At 36.8% G+C, this 24,923-nt stretch overlaps 1 protein-coding gene across 6 annotated transcripts in view; it reads left to right on the top strand.

The window, feature by feature from the left end:
* The window catches only part of BPTF (bromodomain PHD finger transcription factor), an 84,749-nt gene that overhangs the window by 10,757 nt on the left and 49,069 nt on the right, over positions 1–24,923 (top strand). For all 6 annotated transcript variants that reach the window (XM_034412635.3, XM_034412634.3, XM_034412631.3 and 3 more), the window contains exons 2-12: positions 52–874; positions 9,330–9,553; positions 14,642–14,842; positions 15,159–15,344; positions 15,973–16,146; positions 16,265–16,440; positions 17,187–17,542; positions 18,013–18,144; positions 18,261–18,390; positions 22,616–22,751; positions 24,060–24,311. In XM_034412635.3, the coding sequence (XP_034268526.2) occupies positions 52–874; positions 9,330–9,553; positions 14,642–14,842; positions 15,159–15,344; positions 15,973–16,146; positions 16,265–16,440; positions 17,187–17,542; positions 18,013–18,144; positions 18,261–18,390; positions 22,616–22,751; positions 24,060–24,311 (2,790 nt within the window). The remainder of the gene's footprint in view (positions 1–51; positions 875–9,329; positions 9,554–14,641; positions 14,843–15,158; positions 15,345–15,972; positions 16,147–16,264; positions 16,441–17,186; positions 17,543–18,012; positions 18,145–18,260; positions 18,391–22,615; positions 22,752–24,059; positions 24,312–24,923) is intronic.

Genomic DNA, 24,923 nt, shown 5'->3' with positions numbered 1-24,923 from the left:
TGCTTTTGCTTACTATTCTCACATTCTTACTTCTTTACTGTTCATTTATAGGTAGAAGGCGACAGAGAATACATCGACCCCGTTCTCCAATCCTGGAAGAAAAAGACATCCCTTCTCTTGACTTGCCCAAATCCTCAGAGGACTTAATGGTGCCTAATGAGCATATCATGAATGTTATTGCCATATATGAGGTACTGCGGAACTTTGGCACTGTTTTACGCTTGTCCCCTTTTCGTTTTGAAGACTTCTGTGCTGCTCTCGTAAGCCAAGAACAGTGTACCCTGATGGCTGAGATGCACATAGTGCTTTTAAAAGCAGTTTTACGTGAAGAGGACACTTCCAATACTACCTTTGGACCTGCTGACCTCAAAGATAGCGTTAATTCCACATTATATTTTATAGATGGGATGACTTGGCCAGAGGTTTTGCGGGTATACTGTGAGAGTGACAAGGAGTATCATCATGTTCTTCCTTTTCAAGAGGCAGAGGACTACCCTTATGGACCAGTTAAAAATAAAATTCAAGTTCTGCAGTTTTTAGTGGATCAGTTTCTGACAACAAACATTGCACGGGAGGAATTAATGTCAGAAGGTGTGATACAATATGACGACCATTGTAGAGTTTGTCACAAACTGGGGGACTTGCTTTGCTGTGAAACTTGCTCAGCTGTCTACCACTTAGAGTGTGTGAAACCGCCTCTTGAAGAGGTCCCAGAGGATGAATGGCAGTGTGAAGTTTGTGTAGCACACAAGGTGCCTGGTGTAACAGACTGTATTGCTGAAATCCAAAAAAACAAACCATACATTCGACATGAACCTATTGGATATGATAGAAACAGGCGGAAATACTGGTTCCTGAACAGGAGGATTGTTGTGTAAGTACATATTATAGCCATATCAATATTATACACCTTTTTAATAAAAGGCATTTGATTGATATATTTTAATTTTTTTAACTTTGGTTCCAGGCTTCATATATTATATGTTCTTATAAGATTAAACAAAATCCCCATATTATTGGGGGGTTGGGGGGGGGATTGTGGTAATTGTAGCTGAAAAATGCCAGATGCTTATTTTTCAGTTTTAAAACTTGATATCTGAGCTTAGAAAAATTGGTTGCTTTTTCCTTTTTGTGTTAGTGGTGCTCTTTTTTTTAATTTAAGGTTTTTTTAAATTTAAGAAAGCAATTTATAGTATTATTTATATCCCGTGTCTCTGAAATGGCTATTTTACTTGTTTCTTCAAAGTGGCAGTTTAACGTTTCTCATTTTACTTGCAGTTTTTATATGAAAACGCAGATAACAAATTCATATAATTTAAAATGCAGCAAGCAATTAGAAAATGATAACGAGGATGACAACGATGATGATGAACCTGGAGTTCAGTTTTATTTTTTGTGGAGGTCTGTTAGAAGCTTGAAATGAGGGCTTTGAATAACCACAGACACATCTTTCTATTTGACAGCCAGCATGGTATAGTGGTTGACGTGTTGGAATCAGAACAAGGAGACCCCTCATTCATCCATGGAAACACACTGGATTATTCTGGGCCACCTATTTTCTCTCAGCCCAGTCTACTTCACAGGGCTGTTGTGACAAAAAGAAATAGGTTTTGTGCTGCATTAGGCATAAGGATGTTCCAGATTAAAAAATAGTAAGATATAATTTGCTTCCAAAGACTCCAAAAAACAGGCCATTGCAGAAGAATCAACTGTTGACATTACAATGAATCATTGGTCTAATCATACATAATACTACATTATGATTTATTAGACAAACCAAAGTGATCTGGTTTAGACATATTGCAAAGCCGTAATAGGTCATGTTATCATTTTGCTTGTCCAAAAACAAACTACATTATATTTTAGTATTGTCTGCCAACCTTCACAGAAGTCAAACAAAGCACTGATACAAATCTAAAGTACATCTTGAGAAGATATGGGGATCTTTAACAGCCTGATATACTTAATTATGATTCTGGTGGCTCTGGGTTCTTAACAGAATTGAAATGATCAAGTTCAGTATTAATGCGTTTAATTTCTTTTAATCAGTGATTAATTTCATAACATATTGTCGATATTTTAGTTTCTATTTTTTATTATGTTTTATTTGTAACTAAAATGGTGGTCAATATTTCTGTCGCCAAAAGAGAGTATTTAAACCAAATGAACTAATATCAAACATGGTGTTGTTTGTGAAGAGAGAAAGCCATATACCTTTGTATTTTTTGTCTGCAATTTACACTTTCATCACTGATTATGTTCGTGTAGAATGCTAAGCCAAATTCATCGAAATAAGAAAATCCCTATTGAATATATTCTTCTTAAACTGAAGTTTTTTCAACTATTGTCAGTTCTTGCTTCCAAGTGTTCACTAGTTTGGCATGAAGAAGTTAGGTTCCTTGAAGACTGATCTGATATTCTTGACAAACCATACCTTTAACTGTAACAGAGTTGGAAGGGATCTTGGAGGTCATCTAGTCCAACCCACTGCTCACACAGGAGACCTGTACTAGGGATTCGAACTGCCGACCTTTCTGATCGACAAGTCAGTGTCTGAGCCACTGAGCCACCTAATCACCTCTTCTTCTTGTGAAAAGTTTTGCTTGGAAAATCTATTAAGCATTAGCAGTTGTGTGATAACAGAGCAGAAAAAGCGCGCAGGCTGTTGGATTAGTTAAGAGGCAGCTTCCTCATAAAAAACCAGGTTTCTTTCTTCACAAATACTGCAGGTATGTCTGCCTGGTCTTCCTTCATCTTCTGGAGAGAAGAGCTTAGCCAGTCTAGCGGTTTCTTAGTCTAATGCAATGTTTCTTAAACTTTTTGCTGCCAGGCCTCTTCTTTTAGAAATTATGCAGGACCCTGAAAGTGGGTGTGTTTGTGTGTGTGCTTTATATATATCAATATTTAACACATTAATAATTAACATTGATGCATTTTTAGAATATTTAATTTATTGAGTCATGTAACAATAATATTGAACCCCTTAGATATTAACATAAATGAAAAACTATATTTTTTAACAATCAGAAAATAATGAGAAGAGTGATGCTGTTTTATATTTTTGAAAATATCTTCAATATCGAGCAACTAATTTTGGTTTGGCAAAACCCTCATAGAGTTTGTTAGACCCTCAGGGGACCTCAGAATATACTTTAAGTGCTACCATTTTTGTCTCACTGCTACTTCCTTACCATATTTAGAAGATTGTAGCCAGCACTCCACCTATTTTTGTAGAAATCGTTGTCATTGTCAGAAAATTTCTCCTTAGTTCTAGCTGGCTTCTCCCCTTGATTAATTTCCATCCATTGTTTCTTGTCTTGCCTTCAGGAGCTTTGGAGAATAGGTTGACTCCCTCTCCTTTGTGGCAGCCCCTCAAATATTGGAACACTGCTTTCATGTCACCCTTGTTGGAAGACAATTTAATATATTTTATTATTATTTTATTGTTGGAGTACATTAATTGAATTTGGTGGTCAAATAAAATTTTAAATGAATATTAAAATGTATGTTTCCAAAAGTTTGGTTTGGTACAAAATGTAACTCACAAAAAACAAAGTAAATTGATGTAACTTTAAAATAGTTACATGTGTGCATTTCATGTGATGGTATCATTCATCTTCAGAACTGTAATTTACAGAGCTGGATGCATGCCTAAAATAATATGTGTCTTTATGTGTATGTTCAGTGAAAGCTAATGTGTAAGGTTGACGTGCTGACTTGAAGGCCATACTAGGCTTAAAGGATAAAAATGGATGTTTTACACCATGAAAGACTTAAAGCTATTTTCCTCTTAACAAAGTGTCAACAAAAGAAGGTTGATAAGCTCTATGCATCCCCAAGCCACCTTTTTTGCATCACTATTTTAAGGAGATTTTATAAACTAAATCAACCTTATTCAGTCCCCTTCTAAACTGTTTAAATTGGTGGCTATCACATCTTCTAATAGCATATTCATTGTGTAAACTACATGTTGTTTAAACAACGCCCTTTATTCAATCCTGAAAATAACTTAATTCAAATATTATAAAGAGAAAAACCTCTATCGCCTTTTTCCATATTGTGAAGGAAATTTCTCAGTATGCCTTAACTTTAAAAGATACAAACATTAGGCTTAAATATCAGTGTCATTTTTTGTTTCCTGTAGAACTTCATTGCAAAAGCAGCAGGTATATTAGTTAAAACTCAATGTCTGTATGTTGATATAAGATTCACATAATAAAAAGGGATTAAAGGTTGTATAACAGAAAATTGAACAGTATTCAGGTACAGATTAGCATGATACCTATATTAATGGCAGTGACATTAATAATCCTAGATGACAAAAATGAGCCAGCAGTATGCCACAGCGACCAAAAACACCCAATGCAGTCCTATGCTGCATTAACAGAAGCATAGTATCAAGATCATGTGACGTGTTAGTACTACTTTATGCTGTACTGGTAGCACCATACTTGGAATACGTGTCCAGTTTTGATCACCACGGTATAAAAAAGATGTTGAGACTCTAGAAAGAATGCAGAGAAAAGCAACAAAGGTGATTAGAGAATTAAACCATACTGGATATACGGTATACTGGAGGCTAAACTATACAATAAACAGTTGTGGGAACTCTGTATGTGTGGTCTAATGAAAAAAAGGACTAAGGATGTCATAACAGTTTTTCAATATTTGAGGGGTCACAGAGAGGAGGGGGTCAACCTATTCTCCAAAGCATCTGAGGGCTAGATAAGACACAACAGATGGAAGCTTAAGAGGGATCCAACCTAGAACCTAAAGAACTTGTTTCCTGTCAGTGAGAACAATTAATCAGTGGAATGAACCCTTGAACTAGGGTTGCCTCCAGAAGTTGTGGGTGCTCCATCACTGGAGGTTTTTAAGAAGAGATTGGACAGTTATTTCTAAACTAGAAGTCCTCCCTTTCAACTCTATTGTTTTGTATTCTGTATAAATATCAACTAATGTGTAATTGCTGTTAAAAAGTAAATTCCATGCTGGGATGTATGTTATGAACTGGAATTAAAGCAGCCAAAATAGTTAAAATTTTATATAAATCAATGGAAAGACAAGACTGTTATGGACACCTGTTAAAAACCACTTTGTTCAACAGTTCCAATCAAAGACAATTCATAATCTGTGACCAGTCAGGCTAAATGTCTTGACACCTGCCTAGTTTGTCCATATGATAGAGTTCTTAGTCTTTCTATTCAAGACTATTCCCTTTAGTTCAGCTCTGTCAAAATAGAAAATAAGATTTTATTTTTTTTATTTTATTATTTTATTCAAAACAAAGTTAAAATAAAATTTTATTTCATGTATTTATCAAATTTATATGGCCACCCATCTCACAAAAATTAACTCTGGGCAGTGATACATTGAAAGATACATGGGAGAAAAATACATTAGGCTGTCTGCTCAACAGCCAGGGTGATAGATTGTAAAAACTTTATATTGATCTTGAAATAAGCAAGCTCTTTAACCATATGGTCTTACATGCAGGCATTGGTTTAGCGAGAAATTCCTTTATAAAATCAACCATTGAAAATGTATAGACACATAAGTGAGTTTATTGGGGAAAGGAAAACCGAAGGAAAATAAGAAAACATCATCATTAGGGTACTATGGCACTAAGGAAGCACACTTTTTAACATTTGACACTGAATATTACAGCCTCTCTGTTAAAGAAGTAAAGAGCTGCAACAAATAATATTGAAAAGCATTCCCCTTCCTTCTTTCTGCTATAGCCTACAGCTGTCACTATGCTGAACCAAATCTGGTGCAGAGATTTAAGTAAAAGAAGTTGTCCCATTTCAGAGACTCTCTTATTTATTGATAAAAATGAAAATCGAGTAGAGGAAAAGCCTAAAATTGCATGCCACTTTTTTTCTACTGTATTTTCTTTCAATCCTGATGAGCTGTAAATCACTGAACTAGACTCCCAGAATTCTCAGCTATATGTTTGCTGGATTGCTCTGAGAATTGAAACCCATACATCTGGAGGGCACAAAGGTTGGGAAAGGTTGTCCTATCCTGTTTTCCCCAAAATAAGACATCCCCTGATAATAAGCCCAATTGGGCTTTTGAGTGCATGGCAATAAGACCAAGCGCTTATTTCAGGGTTCAAAAAATATAAGACAGATTCTTATTTTCAGGGAAACACGGTAGTATAAGTATTGTGCCCGTATGTATGGAGCTTTATTCACAAGAACCTTGGGCAAAAGTCCCTGGGATAATTTTATCGTATCTGATATATTGTTGCAAAGGGACTGCATACATTTTGCTTTGTTTCTTAAAATAGAATCCCTGTTAAAATTTCCTTCTCATAAACTACCGTATTTTTCGCACTATAAGACACACCTGAGCATAAGACGCACCTAGGAAAACGAGCAATGACAAAGACAGAAGAGGCAGGGTTCAGCACTGTAAAAGGACCCCGCTGCCATGGCCCATATTTTTTGCTCCATAAGATGCAGATATTTCTACCCACTTTTGGGGCGAGGGGGAGTGCATTCTTTGGAGCGAAAAATACGGTAACTTGGAAATTTGAGTCTCTGTTAAAAGATCAGATTTGGAGAAACAAAATTAGTATTTTTTAAAAAAAAAAATCACCCATAGTATCATGTCAGATTAATTGTATAGGCCTCTTGCTTAAAAAAAATAACTTCCCTTTGCAGATTATAAAATTAGACTTAATGCATTGTTTATTTTAATGATATGAATTTATACAAATCAGATCTATTGAGAAGAGGGGAAAAGATTTCCTATACAACCAGTATATCACATTTACTTAAGTTTGCACTGCTCATATCTACAAAAAAATCAAAAATAAATAAAGCTAAACAGATTATTCAAACGTATATATTGTGCATACATACGTTGTACATTCTTATAAGAGAATTGAAGTAAAAGGAATTCGGTAATTTTGAAAGCTTCCACATTTCATAGCAGGAGAAAGTCAGTGAAGAAATACTGAAACTCATTTTTTTCCACAAAACTGGGAAGTAAGCAGGACCACAGTTTTACCACCACATTATTTTTAGTTTATCTTGCATTTCTGTGGCTAAACTAATTGATATGACATGTATCAAGCCATGTCCTTATTATGTTCATAGTACCTTTCCCAGCACAGATTGAGAGAGTTTCTTATTGTTTCAGAGTGCTTCCAAAGTTAGCATGACATTAGAGATAAGGACCTGTCCTTTCCCAAGTTAGAGAAGGGACTGGATCAGTTATTGTGGCCGCCAGCAGAGCTGGCGGCAGATTTGGACAGTGAGGAGGTTAGGGAGGAAAATGGGCCAGTCCTGGAGTCTGGGGAAGGCTGTGATGAAGGCTCTGCGTTGGAGGCAGAGAGGGGGCCAGGGCCGGACACCAGTTATCAGCTGCATTCAGAGTCAGACATCAGTGAGGCAGATGAACAGCTGGAGCCTATTCCCAGTATGCGCATGCGCAGAGTTGCCAAAAGAAGGGAACAGCTAAAGAACAAGGGTCGATTTGGGAGTAAGGCCACAGGTGGACGATGAATGGCCCCTCCCAGAGGGAATAAAAGAGGAGCGAAAGGGGAGGAGTTTGCAGGAGACAATTAGTTCACCTAATTGGTTTGTGACTCTCTGAGACTCTGCCAAGTTTTGAAGATATCAGTCTGGCAGCTCTCCAAGCCAGATAAGGTCTGTGACTGTAAATTCTCCCTTGAAAGACTTTGCTGAAGATGAATGAGAGGAATTCACTGTTTGTTTAATAAAAGAGGTTTTGTCAGGACCAGGATTCTGCTTCGTGCTTTTTGGGGAAGCCTAGGTCAGAACAGTTATACTATTTTTCTCCCAATTAAAGTTTGAGTATGCATGGTGTAAGTAATTTTACCACCACGCAACAGAATGAATTTGGTATTTATCTTTATATAAGAGGTCCTTGCCACTAGCATTGATGATATTACCTAGTTTGGGTAATGAAATGTCCATGGGAAAACAACAAAGCTCAGAGAAAACCAAGGACCCCTCATCTCAACCCTGAAATATACAGATATACTCCTTTATTCACATCTATCTATATAAAACCTCAGTTCCGTAACTTTAACTGGGCAAAACAGTGCATCACAGGGCAAAACTTTTTCAATCAAGATATTTTTAAATGGGCTAACTTACAGAACGCATCCAAAACTGACTCTGATGGAATTGAAATGTGGCAAATTTTATAAAACATTTTAGGGCATAAACATTATCAGAAAATATTTTATGACATATTACTGTGGTCAGCTCTTGATATTTGAAACTGTTATACTGTTCGACATGAACTATTTCATGGCAAATACATTTCTGAATATCTCCTTGAATTTTGGGGAACTTTTCCAGTGAAGGAAGTATATGAAGGAAGCTCGGCCATAGTTGAAGGCATTGAGGAATCTGGTAAGGAAATATCTCTGAAACAATAACTCAAGGGATCAGAGGTTGCCTAGTTTTACATAAGAGTGATGGTTCCATTTCATTTTGATTCTAAGAATCTTCTTTGCCCTTTTGCTCTTTTATTCTCTGCACAATATTATTAGGTATATTTTGAAAATGTCTGTAAAAGAACAGAATACAGAAAATCCTTGACTTACAACCACAATTGAGCTCAGAATTTATGTCGCTTAGTGAGAAATTAGTTAAGTGAGTTATGTCCCATTTTACAACTTTTCTTGCCACATTTGTTAAGTAAATCACTGCAGTTGTTAAATTAGTAACACCGTTGTTAAAGGAATCTGGCTTCCCCATTGACTTTGCTTGTCAGAAGGTCGCAAAAGTGGATCACATGACCCAGGACACTGCAACTGTTGTAAATATGAACCAGTTGTCAAGTATCTGAATGTAACTCACGTGACCATGTGGATGCTGCAATGGTCACAAGCGTGAAAAATTATTATAAGTCACTTTTTTCAGGGCCATTGTAACTTTGAACGGTCACTAAACAAACTGTTGTAAGTCAAGGACTACTGTATTACACTGTAATTGAAGTAACCTCATCTATACCCAGATACTAATTTGTACATAATGCTGTTTGGAATACCTTTGTTATTTTTGTTCATTGCTATGTTGACATGAATAGGGAAACACAATTCTTAGCAATTGGATAATTTTTAATGTTTTCCTTCTCTCCCTCTCTCTCTCTCTCTCTCTCTCTCTCCCTCCCTCCCTCCCTCCCTCCCTCTATACATACATACACATACACATACACATACACACACACACACACACACACACACACACACACATATCTGTCTCTGTCTGTGTGTCTGTATTTCATTCATTTCTTCATTCATTCCTCATATCTCATAAACAATTATTCTCATACTGTCACAGAGAAGAAGATTCAGAATGTGAAAAACATAAGAGAATCTGGTACTATAGCACAAAAGTCCAGCTGGCAGAATTAACTGAATGCCTAGACAAAGATTACTGGGAAGCTGATATCTGCAAAACTCTGGAAGAAATGCATGAAGAAATTCATCGGCACATGGATATAACAGAAGACCTTACTAATAAAGCACGGGGCAGCAACAAGTCTTTTCTCTCAGCAGCAAATGGTAAGAACCAATTAATCTTACCTTTTTAATTACTGATAAATACATTTTGATCGTGTGACTCATATTCCAAAAAAATGGAATTGTGAGAAAGGTATTAATGCAAAAGGGTAGGATAAAAAGGCACAGCCAATTGGAAAGTGGGTCCTTGAAATATTCGAGAAAGCAGTATTTATTTGCAAAGCCTAATAATTGTTGGATCCCAGAATACTCAAAAAAGTGTGCAAATACACCTAAGGTAAGAAACTTGCAATGAACTAGCTAAAGCAAACGATTTCATCTGCAGAATGAATTAGACATGCAATAAATGTTGCTTAAGTATTTGGTGACTATTAGTCCATTTGTTTGAGAGAGAAAGAAAAGGGACATTATTTGTTAAAATGAAGGCCAAATTCTGTTTGGTTTATATTTGGAAAAGATAGTTTTCTAATAGCAGCTTTTAATGACAATGGAATCAATTTGAGAAGATTCCATTAAATCTAATTGCCATTGTAGAATTTTTGAGGGACGACAAAAATAGACTTGTATATGATGAAATCACCTGTAGCTCACAAAAGGATTGTTCCTTTAATAGAATGTTCCTTTAATAATCATTCTGTTACCAGGGTCCTGACTTGGGGCTATCATATGTCTCCTTCAAATAGGGATTCATGTTTTCTTGATTCCAAAACCCCCAATTTTTTGAAAACCAAGACAGATAATTAAGATGTAATTCATTGTATCTCTGCTGAATATATATTACAGGTTAATGATTATATTTTAAACAATCAGATCCTAATAAGATGTGATACACTAGAAAGGCATTTGTCTGAGTATACTCCTTTTTCTGCTTTTTTTCCCCTTATAGTCTATAGATGAAAAACCAAGAAGCCACAATTAATCATAGTTTTCCATTATGCACAAACAGGAAATATAGTTAAAACTTTTAAGCAAGCCAGGTCTATTTGCAATCTGTTGAACCATTGTTTTAGAGATAAAACATAGGAAACTAGTTTATTGTGTCTCTCTAGCTCAGGGGTGTCAAACTGGATTTCTTCGAGGCCCGGATCAGCATTCTAGTTCTCTGCAGACTGGCCGGGGGGCAGGGAGGAGGATGGGACAGATGCCTCCTGCAGCAACATGCGGGGGGCCATGCACAGTCCCCCCGCACTCCATTTTTGGCCTGGACCGCCTCCTCCACCAGCTTCTCCATTTTGGCCAGCAGAGTGCTGCAGGAGGCCATCCAGGCCGAAAATGGGGCACGGGGTGGGCACCCCATTTTGGCTGCCAGAGGCACCGTGGGCTAGTCCTTTGCTATTTCCAGGCTGGCCCTGCAGGCCATATTTAAGCACCCCTGCTCTTAGCTTATTTCCACATTCATGGAATGAAGTGAACAAAATGACAGCTAATTGCATCTTGCTGAATACAACCAAAGTGCATAGTAATGTTTTGGTTTTGTAAATGCAGAATACTCTGAATGAAAATAGTTGGGGGGGGGGAAATCTTCCTGTGACATAGGCATGATATACATGTTGGCATTATTATTCAATGGAGAATGTATGCAACCTCATATTAATAATGGCCATTATCTCTCTGGGGAAGCTGGCAGGGAAAGATTGCAGATGGTGATCACATGATTGCAAGGCACTTGGCAACCAGCTGTACATGCAAATAGATTGCCATATGTCCGGATTGCAATCATATGACTGTGGTAATGGAGAGGAAACACTGCAGTGGTCATAACTTCAGGGAATGGTCGTAAGTCCATTCAGCATTGTTGTTACTCTGAACAGTCACTGAACGAATGATCATAAGTTGAGGACCACCTATAACTTTTTTAGGTGATCTTGGTGATGGGGTTCTTCAAAGCATCTTTTGGTTGGTCTTCCTTTCGCATTTGGATACTGATTATTGTAATGTGCCATTTAAAGAATGACTCTGGTGTCATATTTCTAGCCATTGGTTAACTTAGTTTTTCAAACTAATGTATTGTTTTATTTTTAAAAATGTTAGTGAGTTAGAATGGTGAACATTTGTATTTCCTACCATGTTTCCCCGAAAAAAAGACCGATCCCGAAAGTAAGCCCTAAGTTGATTTTTATACATGCACTCTAATATAAGCCCTACCCCCAAAATAAGGGGTAATCAAGACCCCACCCTCTCTGGGGTGCATGGGGTTGGGCAATGCGCATGGGTAAAAATTAAGCTAGGGTGGGAATGGGGGCTGGAGCTGCTGTACTACTTACCTTCAGACAGTTGCAGCCAGGCCTCGCACATACCTTGCCGGCCCACTTCTTCTGCGGCTGGCAAGGCTTTCCTGAATGCCTCTGCAGTCGATAACAGAGCTCCGGATCGATACGGAGATCTGTTATCAGCTGCAGAGGCTTTCAGGAAAGCCTTGCCAGCTGCAGAAGTTCCTGAAGGCCTCTGACAGCGAAAAGGAGGCCGTGGGTGACATGCACAAGTGAGATGAGTCAGTGGAACACATCACCCCGAAAAGAAGACCTAGTGCCTTTTTTGGTGGCAAAAAAAATTATAAGACCAGCTCTTATTTTTGGAGAAACACAGTAATAATAATTACCTTCGACTGTGTGAAGTCGTCTTAGAGTGGATTTTTCTGCAAATTGTTAGGTTACTAGCTGTATATAGCCTAACAACTATAACAGGTATCTGTCTGGATTCTGCTTTGCAATTACCAATCTATTTTGACCTGACAGTGTATTTCTTTAATAGATTTGTTTTTATTTGTTTGAACCAGATTTTTTTGTAGTTCAGGGGCCCTTATTTAGTTCTGATGTTTTTCAAATATTACAGTGAATAAACACTGGGAATGGAGTGGATTAAATTAATTATCTTCCCTCTTGGGGAAACTCTTAGCTGAAGGTTCAGTTAACCCAGTGGTTCCCAATCTTTTTTTGGCCATGCCCCACCTGAACATCTCTAAAATCCTGATCCCCCCCCCCCCCCGGTGACATATAATTCTTACTATTGAAAAAGTGAACTACTCACGCAGAGGAAGCCTAAAAGGTCATTAACTGGGTTTAAATAAGGTTCCAAATTGCCCCCATTAAAAATCAAATTGCTTTCTCCCCCCCTCCCGGTGGGGCATAGGCCCCACGTTGGGAACCACTGATTTAACCCCACCATCCCATCTAATTTTCAGTTAGGATAGAGATTTCCTTATATATATTAGAGAAGATACCCAGGTTTTAGGGCCCTATGAAAGGCTAACAAGGTTGGCAGGGTTATGCTGCCAATTGATATTCCAGTTTCTGATTTGTTTATGTTCCTTAAAATCATTTCTATGTATAAATTGCATAAGAAATGGCAATTGAACATACTGCACACTTTTTCCAGTCTACAACCAGTTTACAGAATATCTCTACATTCGATACCATCAAAGGCTTTACAGTAGTTGATTAACTACAGATATGCTTCCTTTTAGAATATCCATGTACTATTGAACATTTGCAGTGTGATCTCAAATGCCTCTAAATCACCGGAATCCCTTTTTGCATGATGGGACCCGGTTATATGATTTTCCACAACATCTAATATCAGGACTTTTATGCATTGCTTGGAGCAGGCTCATATGTCACCCATTTTGGGGATTGGGATGAACACTGACGTTTTCCAGTCTTTCAGCCATTTACTGATATTCTACTTTTTTGACATAGTTTTGCAGTTACTGCTGTGGACATGATAATACCAATGCCATCAATTCCAGGCATTTTCATTTTTGACAGACGTTTCAGTGTCTATATTATCCTCATCTTCCAGTACACTGGGCTCTGCTTCAAAGTTCTGTTTGTTAAAGAACATTAGTAGTCATATACAATTCCTCAGTCTGTTCCTTCCATCTATTTTTCATTTGATTCTGATTTTTCACTTCCTTCCCATCTCTGCCTCTTTGTTCCTCTATGTAGAGTGAATAGTGTCTGGATTTTCTTTATTAAGACATAAAGATCTCTGGTATGTCCTTTTTCATTTCTATCGTCCATTTCTATGGAAAGCTTATTCCGGTAATTTTCTTCGGTTTCTTTTTCTAGCTTTATATTAAAATCGTTTATTTAGCTATCTTGCTTTATCTCTTTTACCAATGGTTTTAGCTTTCCTACTCTGTTCAGCAATTTAAATTATTTTCCTCTGAAAACAATTTGCCTTCATGTTGCAGGGGGAGGTTGGATTGGATATGCTCCTGGGGTGTTTCATTGATGAAGTTTTTTTCTTTCTTCCTTCCCATAATCTCTGTAGTGGTTTTTCCACAAAGTTAAGTCAAATTTGTTTCTTACTTCAACCTTAATTGCTTATAGAAATGAAACGAAATCATATTTCCTGAGTGTTCATGTATAGTTTCAAGGTGAATTTGAGACCAATTTTGATACAAGTCATCCATGATTAAAGGCACGGTTTGCAGCAGCCTACTTTTAATGAGAGAGATCTCTGTTTCTCTCTTTGGCTGCATAAGATGTGATACTTTTGGCTGCAGTATCATCTACTTGGAGGTGTCCATTTTGACTAAATAAACCATATAGTGGTGATCCTCAGCTGGTTTTCTTGACAGAAGTGCATCAAGTGGTCACCTGCCTCATTCTTTCCTCCTAAAATAAATCCGCTGACAGTTTCCACTTCTTTGTCTCCAGTGTTCCAGTTGAAATCTCCCACATTATATTCTTTTTGTATTTGCATTAGTTATTTTTTGAATGTTAGCATACAACTCTTATTTCTTCTTCAGATATTCTGTATCTGTTATTGATGCATAAATATATAAAATTACAGGTATTCCTTGAGTTACGACCATAATAGGGATCAGAATTTCGCTTGTAAACTATTGCAATTATAAATTTGAGACACCATGTGACTGGAACTGACATTTCTGAAAAAGCCACCCCATTAAAAAAAAGGTAGAAAAAATTAATGATGTGTACAATGCTGCATAATTACCAACTGTCAGTTGTACTCAGCTCATTTTCATGTATAGATCTGCCATATATATACTTCCCTGTCTTGAAAGGGTGTCATGGTGCATTACAAAACTAGAACATATCGACGGTACTCTTATACTTGAAAAAGTTGGCCTTGATTCATCTTCTACCCCCATGTTTGCTTTAGAAGAAATTATGGAAGCAGTCAGAATCAGAAAAGGGGAACTATTAGAGGACAGAAGCTCAGTTGCTGATGAAGAAAAAGCTACGGTTGAAAATAAAGAGTGCACAGATACTGAGAATGGAAAAGAAGAACTTTCAAACCAACAGATGGAGGTCAACAAGGAAATAGTAGCAGAAGAAAGTTCTGAAAAAGGAGGAAAGGAAGGTAATAGTGATATACCTGCTTAGTCAATGTATTTCTTTCAGTAGAAATGCTGATACATTTTAAACATTTTAAATTTTATAATCGATACAGCTATTTTTTCACTGAAGAATCAGGTGTAATTTTCCAGTGATGCTATTCAGGACAGGTGATACTAGCAGATTTTTATGAATTTATTTTCAGTTCAAGTTCAATTAACATTGTTCACCACCCTTGAGTTATTTAGAAAAATAATAAAAATGGGATATAAATTAAAAAAAAAGGATTGGTAAATCAATATTAAAAATGCTTATGAACTTTTATCATGTGTTTCCTATAGAATCATCAGATGCATGTGATGAAAACAATTCTGGACTATCACTTCCTGGAAGCAGCATCACAAATGTTTCTGCAGAAGAGGCTGATGCTTCTGAAGGGAAGAACACAGTAGGATGTGATTCAGAAATTTCTGATGATAATAAGGCAGACAAAAACATAGCATCAGAAGTTCTTAAGGATATTTCAGGTACATAGATAGTTTTGTTTTTTGTGTCTTTAGTTGAATCAACAGCACAAATTGAGTTTATATAAACGCTGGTGCAAAATTAATAAACATTGGTTAAATATGTTTAATGAACATCTTTCACATTACTATATTTGCTAGTTATACTAATTGATAGCTTAGTGATACTGATTGTTTAATGCTGGTATTTATAATAAAATATAAATGACATGCTTTGGATTATAAAATCCAAAATCTTGCTATCTTGTGCTAATAAGCATTGTGGATTAAAACTTCCTAGTGGGAAAGATTATTAATCACAAAGTGCCCAAATTCCTCCAGTTTCATAACCACCTCTTAACTATATTTAATATTATGACAGATGGTGGTTTGTCAACATGGTTTCTTGAAATAAACCCTAATTAATATTAAGTACATTATGAGAGGGCAGTTTTCTTCCCTTATAACTTTTCTCATCCATCCACCCACCCCCACCCAGTTCCAGTCTAAAATAATATAGATATTTATCTATCACGTATAATTACGAGAATTGTGTAGCTTTCTGATTACACATGTTAATGTTCTGTATTGGAAGTGTTCTTCAGGTGAATACTATGTACCTAAATTGACTTTTGGGTTTTTTTTTTGGTAGATGAAACAACTAAAACAATTCCTAATCTGAACATTGATTTATCTGCTGAAGCACTTTTGTCAGACCCAGAAAACAGCAGTAGCAATGAACCAAATTCTCTGCAGAGTGAATCTGTAAAGAATTCTGATGAAGTGGAAACCACTGAAGGAGGTTCTCAGAACTCAGAGGATCTAGGTACAAATAATGCTTAATAATCACAAGAATGTACTGGGTGCTAATTTTTAGTGTAAACTGGCTATGCTCATTTGCCTTACTTGTATATTCCTATTTAAGCTTTTTTTTCCCCCGATAGGCGATAAATCTAATGGTGAGAGAAGTGACTCTCCAAACAGTGGAATAGGCACTCCAGGTTCAACGCGAATGGTCACTAGGTTACGAAATCCAGATAGCAAACTCAGTCAGCTGAAAAGTCAGCAGGTTGCTGCTGCAGCACATGAAGCAAATAAGCTTTTTAAAGAAGGCAAAGAGGTTTGTGTTAGTGTTGAAAAATTAAAAGTGTTCTGATTCATTGAAGTGGCAAAATAAGAGTTACAGACAAAACCAGAAACAAATATGCATGGAAATGCCAGCAATGAAGGCATCAATAGCTATGCACATATGTATATACATGTGTATTATTATTATTATTATTATTATATTTCTATGCTTCTGAATCTCGAATGGTACTTATTTTCCTAAACATGTGCTTTCAGTTTCTTTGTTCTGAAATTCAAAAATTCTGTCCTGCTATCAGAGATCGTGAATCATGCTAATGTTCTTTTGATCAAAAATGTTAATGGAAAGCAAGCCTAGCTTATAATTGAGGTTTGTTCATGTGTTTATTTATTACCGCTATACTTGCATTGTTGAATCCCAGAAAGACTTTTAAGTGTTACAAATAATAGAGAAATAAAAGAAAAAGAAAAACAGAACATCCCTTTCAAAAGAGATAATGGTAAATCTGGCAATAGAGTTAAGTGTATAGAAACTAATTTTTGGTTTAAAAGCAATATCTACCATGGTATGTAGGAGACTTAACTATTATATGAGGCAAACCCTATATAGTCAAATACATGCCATAGTAAACATTATTGCTTATTCTTAACATAGTAGTTTCTAAAGGTTGTAGAATTTTGCCTCTTGTTTAAAATTTTGAGATTTAAGGTTTTTTTTTTTTAAAAAAAAACGTTCTTAAGTTTTGTTGTTTTTGTTTGTTTTGTTTTGACTTCAATAAGGTGCTTGTGGTTAATTCTCAAGGGGAAATTTCCCGAATGAATACCAAGAAGGAAATAGTAATGAAAGCAGGCATCAGCAATTATTTTAAACTGGGTCAAGAAGGGAAGTATCGTGTCTATCATAATCAATATGCTACCAATTCTTTTGCTCTGAATAAACATCAACACCGAGAAGACCATGACAAAAGACGTCACCTTTCTCACAAGTTTTGTCTAAGTCCTGCCGGAGAGTTCAAATGGAATGGTTCTGTCCATGGGTCAAAAGTTCTCACAATATCTACACTGAGATTAACAATAATTCAGCTAGAGAATAACATCCCCTCCTCATTCCTCCATCCCAACTGGGCTTCACACAGGTAAAGACACCTATGATTTTCATCAGTATATTGGGCATAGGAGCATTAAATTATGGGAAAACACCCCAGAATTGAGGAGCTTTCGATTGAACATTCAACACTAGAGAAATAAAGAAAAAACAAAGGAGTAAAAATAAGATAAACATAAAAATAATAGGTAGTTGCTTCTATTGTAAAGACGAGAACAGATACAGAAAAGACATTACAAAGGGGAAGTGGGGGGGACATTAAGAAGGGAATTGAATGAAAATAACATCAGATTTTATATTTTATCATACTATAGATATACGCCAATAGACCCAGGATTGAGGTTGAAGATAGGGTTAAATTATACCATCACTTCAAGGTTGTTGGCTTTTTTTGCATCAGTGTGGCTGTTGCTTTCTATTTTATTGTTTTTGTTTTGCTGTTGAAGATAGCCTAGTGAACACAACCTACTTACTGTGTTTCATATTTTTGTCCAATCACAGATCGAATTGGATCAAAGCTGTCCAGATGTGCAGCAAACCTAGAGAATTTGCATTGGCTCTGGCTATATTGGAATGCGCAATTAAACCAGTTGTTATGCTGCCCATTTGGAGGGAGTCCTTGGGTCACACCAGGTAACATATTTGAGTGTGTATAAAAGCAGTTCTGATGATCTCTCCCAGAGTACTTGACAATGCAATGCTAGGCCAGCTTCATACCTTAAATGCTCTTACGTGTATCTTACGATTAGGTTACGCAGAATGACAGCGATTGAAAGGGAAGAAAAAGAGAAGGCGAAAAAAAAGGAGAGAAAACAAGAGGAAGAAGAAACCATGCAACAAGCAACTTGGGTGAAATATACCTTTCCCATCAAACACCAGGTATTATTTATACATAACATTATTCTCTCTCTTTTTTTTTAAACTAACTTATTTTAGCAGATTGCTACTTTTTGAGTAAATTTAAAAGGCTGTGAATATTAATGGAATGAGAGTTGAAATAATTGCAGTAATACAATAAAAAAGAAGGGACCTGAATGAATTTGGAGTGCAGCTGTAATCAGATCTCATTCCATTAGGGATGTAATCTTGCTCATTTGATCACCAAACATATTTGATATTGAATGTGGTTAGAGTTAATTAAGGGAAATTCTTAGATGGACCCTTTTTCTTCTCCCCCAGTGAATTCTGAGTGGAGGTCAATTTCTTAAGGAGTCCAGCTGGGAATGGCAAACCTATATCCCCAAAAGAGTGTGTGTGATCTTTTTCTCTCTTACTCTGGTAAGCATGGTACGTAGATGGTTGTTAAATAGTTATCTGAGAAGATCACAGAATTAAAACGCGCTGACTTTTGACTTAGCACGTGGAAATTCTAACAACCAGAATCTGAGCAAGAGGGAAAAGTAAATTATGGAATAAAATTGCTCCCCTTTTACTTTCAAGAACCCTTTTGCAAAGCTTGTGAAAACAGATACACTCTGAGTTTTGTGGGAATAGGGAAAAACAGGCAGTTCTGACAGACCGTGCATTCATGTGTGATGAGGAAAAGGATCATATCCCAAACCACTGGTATTTGCAAGGTGTGTGACCTGAAAGCTGATTGTTAACCATCGTGGGTGACTTTTACATGAAAAAGTAGAACTCTTACCGTTTTTAAACAGGGCCAATTCAGAGTCCCTCAAACTGTTGGGGGGCTGGATCGGCTGGGAGGGCGTGGCTAGGTGGTCATGTGACTAGGTGGGCCAATTTAACAGTCCATTGAACAATGCACACAAATTAAACTTTAATTTGTTTTGCTCCTGGGGGTGTTTTATTTGCTTTTGTTTGCATGTTGCTCTTTTGGTTGCATTTTCTTTTTACTAGATCATTTTTTCAGTTGTTTAGGAGGTTAGTGGTCCACTTCAGAAACTCAGTTTTGCTGCAATTCCTCTCAGCCCCAAGGAGCTTGAGAAATCTCTCTCTCTCTCTCTCTCTCTCTCTCTCTCTCTCTCTCTCTCTCTCTCTCTTTCCTTCTTTCTCTCCCTCTCTTTTTCTTTTTTCTCTCTCTTTTTCTCCCTCTGTCTGTCTCTCTCTTTCTTTGTCTCTCTCCCACTCTCTCCCTTTCTCTCTGTCTGTCTCCCTTTCTCTCTCTCTCTCCCTTTCTCTCATTCTCTCTCCCTCTCTCTTTCTGTCTCTTTGTCTCTCTCCTTCTCTCTCCCTTTCTCTCTCCCTCTCTCTTTCTGTCTCTCTGTCTGTCTCTTTCTTTCTCTCTCCCTCTCTCTCCCCCCTCTCTTTCACTCTCTCCCCCCTTTCTCTCTTTCATTCTTTTTCTTTCTCTTTCCCTATCTTTCCTTTTCTCCCTCCCTCCTTCTTCTCTTTCTGTCTCTCTCTCCCTCTTTTCTCTTTCTCTATCTATCTATCTATCTATCTATCTATCTATCTATCTATCTATCTATCTTGTGGAGATGGTGCAGGTGAAAAATGGGTCGTTTTTGCCTGTTTTTTGCCTCTTCTAACCCCCCCCCCACACACACACACACCTCCACAAGCATTCCGCAGGCTAAAATTGTTGAGCTTACCTTTTGGTTCCAGCCTGCAAGTCCTGCGCTCTGCTGAAGGGTGGGTGGGGTGATGTGGGCAGGGCAACCTCGTGGTACTCCGCGGGCCGGATTAATTGGTTCCGTGGGCCACATGCGGTCTGCGGGCCGTAGTTTGAGGACCCATGCCCTAAGGCTTGTCTGAATTTTTGCCTGAGATGTGCAGAATCTCAGATTTGCAACCCTAAATTTTAAAAATTGGAAAATGGGTGCAATGAGTCAGCATACCCAGTTGAAAAGAGAGGGCATAGGTTTCTTAGATCAAAGAAAGGTGACACCACAACAAGAGTTGACAAATGATGCAGCTGTTTATAATGAAGTGAATCAAAGAAACAAAAAATAAGGCCCAGTGGACAAAACTGACAACCGAAAACAAATGTGAAGTGACTCCCCGAGAGGCAAATGTTGCATCAATAAAATGTTGCATCTATATTCTATTGCCGTTCCCTTGGTTTGTATAATTGTAAACATTCCAAATCATGTGAAGTAATATTTATACCGCATACTCAGACATTTTCCTTAACTATTTTATCTAGTCCTGGAAATCAAACAGTAATAAAAAAATTCAGGTAAACGGAAGCAAATTCAAAGAAGGACAATAAAAATGATCCAAGATAAAGAAAAATCTTGTGAAGAGAGATTGAAGAAATTAGATTTTTTCTTCTTGAGAAAGAAGAAAGGCGATATGATAGTAGCAGATGCCTGAAATAGTTTCTAAAGAACATCAAGATCTGTCCTTCTACAGGTCTGTATATGTAGAAGAATGGATTTCAACGACAGATTCCATTTGAATGTTAAAAAATAGTGTCTAAAGGGTATGGGCAGATTGACAGTGGAGCCAGTTACTGAAAAACTGAAAGGTAACATAGAGGTAGATAACTAAATCTCCAGACTTTGCTGTATTTTAGCAACACTGTCAATATTGAGGAATACTGGAAATTATAATTCCGGAATAGCCAGAGAGCCACACATTTTCCTACTCTGTATGAGTTCAAAAGAATGAAAATAGTGGAAAAAGTACCCAATTCACTATCGTTAACAGGCCTGCTCACAGTTCCTCTTCCAGATCGATTAGTCCAGAACAGGAGTTCCTATCCTAGCAGTATAGTCTATTGATATATACTATATTCTATTGCCATTTCCTTGGTTTGTATAATTGTAAACTTGATTTTTTAAGCCCGGTGTCCATGTATATGTGTGATTTGTGACTTATTAATTAAGACTTACATTGTTGTGATTAGCCCCTGTAATATACCAGACTCCAACATGGTGGCATGTTTTTCTTAAATCCTCTTTATATATTGGTTATTAATTTTCCCTACCATATATAATGCTGCTTTTAATGTTGTTTTTGTTTCAGCTTTTATTTTAGTTTAATTCCAGACCTAGGATTTGAAAACTGCTTCAGATTTCTTTGTAATAAATTATTAGCTGATTTTTTAAAACTAATACATAGACTGTATTTATTGCCTTCTTGAATGCAGTTCATATAATACCATAGACACACTTCTCGTTTAGTGTCTCTGTTATGTTCCAGAGACAGAAGATTAAGCTGAATCATAACTAATGGGACATGTGATAGAGAGAGGGAGGGAAGGACACAGTCAGACAGACAACAGACAGAGACTACAAAGACCACTGGTTGCTGCAGTCTCATTCAGATAAAATTCTCTTGTGCGGTATGCCAGTCTTACTCAGGCATGCATTGTTGTCAGGCAGATGAAATTTGGTTATAAATGTGTGCATTGGCTGGAAATGAATTTTTAATTACTATTATATGCTGTCATATTTGCAGATGGTTGCTAACCTAGATAATCAAGCTAAACGAGGGATAGATGTATGGTTACCACTGAAACAGTATTCAGTGCTAACGATCACAGTAATTTAGAAGAAAATATTCTTGGTCAATCCTTTTAGCAAGGTAATAAGGAGAAGACAAACGTTCAGTTTTAAATATCTTGCCAGTTACCGCTTGAATTAATCAGAGTTGAGAACCTAAGCATTGTTTGAACTTCCAAGGAAACTAGAGAAATCAGAATTCAAGATTACTCGTCTGCTTTTTTCAAGTCAGATGGCTGCTCCTGATATACCAACCTCTGGCAGTGAAGAATGGCTGTTAACTAAGGCATATGTATTCGCACCAGACCTTAGATAAACTTTCAGTTTCAGCATTAGCTGAATTCATAGAGTAGACATAAGACAGTTTTATTAATTTTTTCTAAAGCTAGCTGTTTTTTATGCTCTAAAGAAACCTGAATAATAAGTTATATTGGATTTCTGTTTTAGGCAGAGGCAGTTTGCTCTGGGGAGCATGTGCACTCCTAACCAATTATTTCTGAAGTGCTATGCGACTTTTCATTGTAAAAAATAAATTGCCAAGCAAAAGGTTGTTTAGAACTTGAATGTATAAAGCGTTAACTTCTAAAAAAAAAAAGAAAAGAAAATTTAAGCTTTATTTTAAAGCAATATTTTATGTGTGGTAAGGCTGCAAATTTATATAAAAATTAAAATGTATTTCAACTTTTTCATAGGTCTGGAAACAAAAAGGAGAAGAATATAGAGTAACAGGATATGGTGGATGGATATGGATTAGTAAAACACATGTTCATAGATTTGTACCCAGATTACCTGGAAATACTAATGTCAGTTATAGAAAGTTACTACTTGGTAAGTGCTGGAAATCATCATTATCATTTTTATTATTTCATTAATTTTATTATAATTGACCAATCCAACAGACTCTGGGTGTCTTAAAAAATATAGCTACCCTGTTTCCCCCCAAATAAGACATCCCCTGATAATAAGCCCAATCGGGCATTTGAGTGCATGGCAATAAGGCCAAGCGCTTATTTTAGGGTTCAAAAAAATATAAGACAGGGTCTTATTTTCGGGGAAACAGTATGATTTTGAAATATGAAGTGAGGTTTAAAACATCAAACACCAGTTTTCACTGTATTTTCAAACAACATTGTACTATTTTAATTTCTTTCTAGTTACAGCAAGCATTTCAGGAGAAAAATATACATCTGTAAAATACTCTTCATATTTCTATCAATTAAATATGGTTTTGTTGTAAAAAAAAGTTGCTAATTATTCACATGTGTCTTAATTTTCTAAATAATGGAAGAAGCAAACTACTGTAATTTGGGTTCATACCAAATTTCTACAGCTAGTCCATTTAACTATATTAAATTTTGTAATTAAAGAGAAAATATGTGGTTTTAGTAATATATCCTAAACCCCAGTGTAATAAATTCAAAGCTATATAGAGCAGACTCTATATAATCATTTTTATTGATTCCCCCCCCTCCCCCTTTTTGATGTGATCAGAAAATCTGTTCTGGAAGGTTAGGGGGCCTTTTGGTATGGTAGGAAAGAAAGTACTGCAGCAGAAGGAAAAGGGTCAAAATCCCCTCTGTTTTCCTAGTGCAGGGGTGTCAAACTCGCAGCCCACAGACCAGATGCATCCTACATTAGCCACGTCCACCCCCGTTTTAGCAAAGGAGGAAAGTCACGAGACGTCACATGACAACGCCGTGATGATGCAAGTTTGACACCCCTGTCCTAGTGAGAGCTTCTACAAGATCAGAATCTTTTTGCAAACAAAATTGTTAAGCTTGTTATAACAGTGTCATTTTCTAATTGTTATTATTGATACAGAAATAACTATCTGTTTTTATTATGTGGTAATAGACAATTGCTTTTAATACTTTTGGTGGTCGGATTTAGTCAATTTCCTCTATTAAGATCTTGTTGGATCTTATGATCCTGTACAATTTCATAGTCAGTAACATTTCTATTGAACAAAATTGCATTTCAGGGGGAAAAATAGTGCACTACTGTAATTGCAGTAGTCCTTTTTCTGAATATAGTACTAGGCTTGGAGTAAGTCTTTTGAAAGTATATGCCTGTGTGAGAGGCTTATAGTGACAAAGTGACCAAAATCATATGAGTATCTGCATATTTCTTTATCAGCAAAGAACAATGCTGCTATCACAGAACAACAGCACGAATTGGATAAAAGGAAAAATCCAGCAAAAGTAAAAGTAGAGCACTGTTCTTTGAAAGATAGAATAAAGAGCTTCCATGAACCACATAAAAAGGACCAAAAAGAAACTCAACAATCTGAGACCACAAAGAAAAGTCAAACCAAGGAAGAAAATGAACTAAATGAAGAAAAAGCTGAAATTGATGGACATTTTGAAAAATCAGATCAAGCGAAGGAAGGTAATAAGCACTTTTATCCATTTTAATAAACATCTAACCTTCCATGGTTGAGCGAAATTTTTATGTGTGCAACTTTTACTTGAAGACAGTCTAAAAATAATTTCTCGTGGTAGAAACAGTGCTTTATTAATTCCTTATGCCTGAATATATTGTTGCAAAAGAATATGTAATTAGTCACAATTTAGATTAGCCTTCCTCAGTCTGAATTCATTCCAAATGGGGATTTTTGACTTCCAGGATCTCTACATAGTTCAACTATGAGCCGTGGTGGTGCAGTGGTTAGAATGTAGCACTGCAGGCTACTTCTGCTGACTGCTGGGTGCCTGCAGTTTGGCAGTTTGGTTCTCACCAGGCTCAAGGTTGACTCAGCTTCCCATCCTTCCGAGGTTGGTAAAATGAGGACTCGGATTGTTGGAGGCAATATGCTAACTCTGTAAACTGCTTAGAGAGGGTTTTAAAAGCCCTGTGAAGCAATATATAAGTGCTAAATGCTATTGTTAATCAATAATGTTATTGATGCTGTACATCAGGGATGAGGAACAATGGCCCCTTTACGACCTGTGGACTTCGACTCCCAGAATTCCTGAGTCAGCCATAGGTCGTAAATGGGCC

The sequence above is a fragment of the Pantherophis guttatus genome, chromosome 2, assembly GCF_059756535.1.
Source record: "Pantherophis guttatus breed Tessera chromosome 2, ASM5975653v1, whole genome shotgun sequence".
Classification (NCBI taxonomy): Eukaryota; Metazoa; Chordata; class Lepidosauria; order Squamata; family Colubridae; genus Pantherophis; species Pantherophis guttatus.
Note: the sequence above shows the minus strand (reverse complement) of the source record. Positions and strands in the feature narration are given on the sequence as shown.